The 7,049-nt window shown below is 26.6% G+C and overlaps 1 protein-coding gene across 1 annotated transcript in view; it reads right to left on the reverse strand.

Moving 5' to 3' along the window:
• The window catches only part of LOC145291081 (otogelin-like protein), a 201,916-nt gene that overhangs the window by 122,419 nt on the left and 72,448 nt on the right, over positions 1 to 7,049 (reverse strand). Inside the window, exons 9-12 of the mRNA XM_080136596.1 lie at positions 6,086 to 6,260; positions 4,782 to 5,025; positions 2,864 to 3,005; positions 292 to 612 (exon numbers count right to left, since the gene is read on the reverse strand). Of these exons, the coding sequence (XP_079992722.1) occupies positions 292 to 612; positions 2,864 to 3,005; positions 4,782 to 5,025; positions 6,086 to 6,260 (882 nt within the window). The remainder of the gene's footprint in view (positions 1 to 291; positions 613 to 2,863; positions 3,006 to 4,781; positions 5,026 to 6,085; positions 6,261 to 7,049) is intronic.

A 7,049-nucleotide genomic window follows, 5' to 3' on the forward strand; every position in this document is an offset into this window, starting at 1 on the left:
ATTGAGTAAATTGCAACTGTGTCAGTTGGGACACAAGGAAAATAAATGAGTTGAGGTGTATATAGATATAATTCATTTTCATTTTTCACAACATTCATGTCTTATAATAATTAAAACTAAAAACAACAGAATTTGTGTTATAAAAAGAAAACATGCAAAAAATGAATTTCAATCTATATTCTTCTATAAATTCAATCAATTAAAAAGTAAAATTTGACTGATAGATTTTAAATCAATGATAAAATAATAAAGTGCTTTTACATACAAATGATAATTCTTACTAAAACTCACCTTATTCATATAAAATGGTTCCAAGTACACACGAATAATATCTTTTAATATCATAATATCAAAACCAAATCCACTCATCCAGATTGTATCAGTTGTAACTTTTCGGTAATATATTTTCTTACTGGTATATCGATTATTGGTATATGCGATTCCATTAATGTTTGTGATATTTTTATCAACTGTAATGGTCTCATTTCCATAGCTCACACTTATTCCTCTAAGGCAACCAAGAATATCACTTGGTACTTTGATTTTGTCACATTTTTTAATTATCATAGAAATTTTAAGATTACCTTTGTTGGATTTTAGAATTTCTTTAGGCTGTAAAAGACAAAATCATTGATTAACAATTTTTCAGGATTTAGAAATATAAAAAAATAACAAAATATAAATATTATCTTAATTTACAAAATTTGCAAATATTTTTATTGAATAAAATTTCTTATTAATATTTTTTATCAATTATCAGATTTAGAGCAATAATATCCAGCAAGTATGAATGATTTTTTAGTCTTTACCTATATAAAAAATATAATGAAAACAAACAAAATTATTTTTTCAATATTTTTTTAATGTAATTCCATGAATTCTGTTCAGATTTGAATTTTCTGAAATGAAATAGCATGTGAGAATGCCTAACAGAACTAAAAATATTTATATATCCAACATATGTATTTAGACACATTTAACTTTATAACTGGACTGTAAAATTATGTAAGAAATTAGAAACTTTCCAAATCTACACTATGCACTTCATAAACTAGCTGATCACATCCAGATCACAGAGTTGCAAAATATCACTGGCACTCCATCAATATCCTCTGTCATCAAATGTAGCCTTGAAATTGTTTGGTCATGTTAAGTGTTCTATTGTAGGCCATGCAAACTATGTGCCGAAAACATAATACAAGATCGAAAGATAAAAAAAGAAACAATAGACAAACGTGAATATAAACCCAGCAAACACTTTGACCTAAGATTGTAGTGCTTGAAGAATATTTAGTCACGTTAGTGCATATTCTGCAGATAATGGAGAAAACATTTAATAAAACTTTATAAAATTTTATTTTTAGGGAAAATAATTTGAAATTTCACTGTTGAAAGCCCATAAAACATTCAAGGAACATTTAAGGCACATAATAATTTATGAAAAAGATAACTCTTCAATTGAAGCGACAAAAAAACATTCACTCAGCTTACAGATAGTGCCTGAATGAAAGAACATGTCGAAAATGATTTAGAAAATTCAGTAATAGAAATTTCACTCTTGAAGAAGAGGATCAAGCAAGACATTTAGTCGATTTTTATGGAAAACCTTGTGGCATCATTTGAAGAAAATCCTGCAGTATCAGTTCAAGAATTAGCAATGAAGTTTTCCATTAAATAATGCAACTGTTCATCATCAGGAAGACACTCAGCAAGTCATCAGAAGCATTTGGTAGTCTGGATAAAGAAATCTAGTCTGATTATGTAACAGTAGCAATGAAATATCAATATATGAAGCATGTGTCATGTCACACTTACATGGACTTTGTATCAATCACATAAACAGCTTTAAAGATTTCATGAGCACTGCCTCAGACATATTCTTTGTCTGAAATGGGACAGTTTTGTTTCTGATACAATATCTTAGCCAAAGCAAAAATCACCAGTATTGGTACAATCGTGACTAATAATCAGATACAATAGCTGGTCATCTTGTCAAGAGAACTGTAGATTTCTAAAACAGCTGTTTTAAGGTAAACTTTTTTTTCTAGCAAATGACTTCAGTGCAATCTCTAAAAAACGATTTTGAAATAGTGTCAAGGACAATTTGGCATACTTTGGTATTTCTGCTGACAATTGGGAGTCTGTAGCATTTGTTTGTAAGCAGTATATAGAGGGCACAGATATACAAGGGTGCTGAACATTTTAAAGTAACCAGGATGGATGGTGCAAGACTCAAGAGAGTATGTAAGAAATATGAGAATTTGCAAACCAATTGTGGAGATGTGTGAATCTGTAAGGTTTTTGACCAGACTATTGTCAAAGGTAGGTTTTGTTGATCACATGAAACCATATCAAAGCATTTCAACTATGACTGTTTCTCTTCAAGACAACTTTACTAACAGTAAGTTTGTTGCAATATTTTTGGTAAAATTGTTGGATGTTTGTGAATATTACATTTACACATGGAGATCAACAAAATGGATCAATCAGAAAGCAAATTTGCCATAATGTATATTATTTAATCACCTTTAACATAGCCAGAATTAGCAGTAATTATTAATTAATTTTATTGTCATGCTGGAAGGAACTAAGCTCTGCTCTTTGTGGGTCTAAACTTTGGATTATTATTAATAAAAATAATATTATTAATACTATTATTACTACTACTACTACTACTACTACTACTACTACACTTTTGTTTTTGATTATTCATCTTACTTATCTGAAACCAATATTCGCAACACTTTTTTACTATTATAAAGAATTTCTACTTTTTATAATTTCCTAACTAGGATCATTTTTCATCCCTAACAAAGTTGAAAAAAAAAAAATAAATAAAATAAAAAACACAAATTAAGCTTACCTGAACTAAAATATATTCACCTACAGGTGGAATAAATCTATAAAACTCGCCATCAAATGTGTTAACATGTAATCTACCAAAGACAGAGCAAGTTTTATAGCATTCTTCTTTAGTGCAATTCCATTCAGAATTAATACAGGTACTAGAAGAAATAAAAGACAAAATTAAAACAATAGAATAACAATTAAAAAAAACAGTCATCCACAAAAAAAACAATCGCTATGTATGCTAAAATAATCTAAAAAGAAACAGCAAACTATATTGAAACTCAATAACTTGATATAAGATATTCATGCAGAATAAAATCACATTTTTGCAAATTGTAACAAAATCATTTAAGTAAATGAATTTTTATCGATACAATTTACTAAAATCATTGATCAGAGACTAATCTGAATATTATTTTTATATTTTATTTTTTTGTTTGTTTTATGTGTAGAATCCTTTGAGATGAAGTTTCATAATTTCATAATGATTCATAATCTAAATATGTACAGCACATCACTTAATAATCCCGGACCTGATATATAGATGGTGGCACTAATAAAAAAAAAATCCATATGATTTTTATAAAACACTAATGTTCAAATAGTATGTGTCAAAATCTGAGCTCAGTTGAATTATAAATGTACAAATTATAATTATTCATGTCAAGCTACTGTTGCAAATGTTTAAAACAAGAGAAAAATCTGAATTTCGTATGTTGATAAAATATTGCTTTCTGATGGGAAAAATGCTGTTCAAGCAAAGAAATGGTTTCATAAATGTTATTTGAACTCTGCTCTGTCGGAAATAATAGCTATGAGGTGTTGTGCTAAATACAGTTGTACTGACACAGATACTTGGGTCAATCACATTCAGCTGTTGTTTTGGAATACATAAAAAAATCCACAAACTTGTTTTGGCTCATCATAAATTTACTGCATAAGCTCATAGAGAAGTTGAAGGCATTACAAATAGGGGTATACATTATTCTACATGAACATGAGAATTTGGCCAAAATTAACTTTTCTTATTTAAGAAAAAAAGTGTTTTTCAACCAAAAACAGTGAACTCACATCCATGGGAGGCTAGAGTGATATAAGCATTATTCTACTTTTTCTAAATTAAAAATAAAACAAATAAAAAAAAAACGGAATTCTGCTAAAAAATCGATTACCTACATATCTGAAAGAATGCGTTTATGCTGTAGTAGTACTACTACAGTGCACTCTAGAGTATATGTATGTAAATTTTATTTAATCAGAAGAGTAATTTTCTTTTTATATCTAATTTTTAAATTTCAAAAAATGTAGTTTCATTTAGTCTATATTATTTAAATAAATGAATATTAAACTAAGTTAACAAATGTATTATTCTAATTATTATAAAAGATATTTTAATAGTAATACTTTATAATCATTTAATTTAATATTCGTAATGTAGAATATATTATATATTTATTCTACATTATAAAGAATTACTATGTTTTAAACTAAAAGTAAGGTTTATAAAATATATAAAAAAACAAAATTTCTTAGCATTGATGTCAATTATAAATTCCAAATCTAATAAATTCAAAATATACGTTTATCTGTTAAACTGTGTTAATTTTTAAGGTTTTGATATCTATCTGTCTTTAGGTCATATGGTAGTAAATACTGTTAAAGAACTAAATGTTTTAGTTTCAGTTCTAGCTAATGGCACTGAAATCATTTTATTCCACTTTTGAAATCACTACTATATATTGGGTATAATATAATAGAAAATTAACTCTATAAAAAATACGAAATCTGCATAAATTAAAATATCAAATTTAAGCATATTTTACAATTGAGCAATGCCAGATGGCTTACTATATATATAAGAAAAAACTTTTTAAATTCTAATCCAAAAATCAAAAATATTATTAAAAATATTCAAAATTGTAATACTTTACCAATTATTACAGCCTATCTTCATTACATCACCATTTAAATAAGCATGGTTGTCATGGTAACAAGGACAGGTTTCCATTGGAATGCATGCATGATAATGATTCATAACATGATCTTTTTTACATTGACAACCTGAGACACATGGTAACTGACATTTTTCAGTAATCGTCTGGTTTTTTGATGTACATGATTCTGCACAAAAGCTCATGCAATCGACAAACACTTGATTTTTGGGACATTGTAGATCTGTAAAATTTATATACAAGATTAGATTTATGAAATACATATATTCAGTTATATACAAAATTCATAATTAAAGATGTTAAATCATTTTCTTATCGCTTATCATATACAAAGACAACAGTGACTATCTATCACCAGAATGTGTTTATTTTTCATACAATAAAAGAAGGTCTTGTTTGTTTTCTCCAAGAATGAAAGAACACTTTGTAAAAGTTATGACTGTAAAATTGGAAAGTTAAAATATATATGGAGATAGACAATCATTCATGGCTTAAACAATTTCAAACGGTAAATAGAGTACAATTCCCAACATTCAGACAGTGTATTGGTCAGGTAGAATCAGGCAAAAAAAATATAAGCAAATTCTATTTTTTTTTAAGTTTTGCTGCAAAAGAAACCATCACATTTCTTTGCTTCTGCCAAGCCATCATTTGTGTGGTGTATTAACACAACTGTTTTCTTCAATGTCAACAACATAAGGAAGACTTTAATAAATATTGAATAATACTTTAATTTAAGACTTGTAATTTTTATTTTGGCAGGTTCATATTAGAGTAATATATTTTTAGTATAAATATTTAAATATTTCATCTTCAATTAACTTACTATTTGTTTTTACAGTAAAATTAATTTCTATTGAAAATTCAATTGTTGTTTCATTTTTGATAGAACTATCATTCAAGGTTACTATCTTAATATTTCTCTCTCATGACTTCCTACTATGAATTCCTTTTTCATAACATATTTCTTAAACAATTCATTTTTACAAAATATAAAACTATTTGCATGTAATCATATACTAATGTTTCCTAATATTAAAATATTAATAATGTATGAAATATTAAAATATTATAATTAAAAAAAAAAGATTTAGAAATAAGGGTTTAAGAAATACAGATAAAAGAACATATCTGCTTATTGATTACATTATTTTAAAATATGGGAATGGAAGGTAATAGTAAAAATGATTAACTTTCATATACCAGTAACAGAAGTACCAATTCATTGAAGAGGGTTATGGCAATATTAATGTGAATATAAACAAAATAATCTGACAACATACCACATAATTTTTTGGGGTTCCAATTAATTTCAGTTTTTTGTTCATAACAATGACTTGCATATATTGAAAGAACAAAGCACAAGACATCATCCAAGGCTTGTTGAGTATGATTTGCGCATTCTAATACAGAGCAAACATATTTTGTGCACATGTAATAATAGAAATCTGTATCCACCTATAAAAAAAATATGAAAAGGAAATTTAACTTCAGAAAATATTTTTAATCAATCATACTATTTCTATTTTAATATTATATATGTATAATTATTTCATAAAAATAAAAGAGGTAATTCAGTATATTACAGCAGGAACAGCTGATTCAAAGGATTATATAAAAAAAAAGAGAATTGCTTTATATAAAGTAGCATAAACAAACATTAGTATGAAACTACTTTTGATGAGTATGATATCAATAGTTCATTATTTACATTGAAATACATTTTATCTATATAAAATAAAGTTGATTTTTGCTGTGTATTTGCTTCAGATATTATAGGTTTCAAACCAAAACTTTCATATGTTAATCTGTTCCATCAGCCACATAGAGCAAAACCTTATGCATGTTTCAAGAAAATATGCATTCATTTTATAATTTTTCAAATATTTAAAAATTTTCTTGGGCCTAGCTGTTTCTTCCAAATAAGCCATCTAACAATTTCATTTAAAAATATATATCAAAATTTGAATGTAATTTTAAGTATTATGGTATCTGTTCAGTGCACATGAACCTATATGTATGGCAAACCACTTATAATTCAATGGTGTGAGTTTTTATTTCCAAAATAAATAATTATAAACAGAACGACTCATAGAAATCTATCTATATTCTTTTTTCATTTTAATATACTTTCATAGAAATGTTTCTGTTATGTCACAAAAAATATTTTCTTTACGTCACAAGTGTCACGCTCATACATAATAACCATAGCTATTATAACATACTGACCCAATAGGTCACGGGTAG

Source organism: Euprymna scolopes, chromosome 12 (assembly GCF_053919585.1).
Source record: "Euprymna scolopes isolate OS-2025 chromosome 12, ASM5391958v1, whole genome shotgun sequence".
NCBI lineage: Eukaryota > Metazoa > Mollusca > Cephalopoda > Sepiida > Sepiolidae > Euprymna > Euprymna scolopes.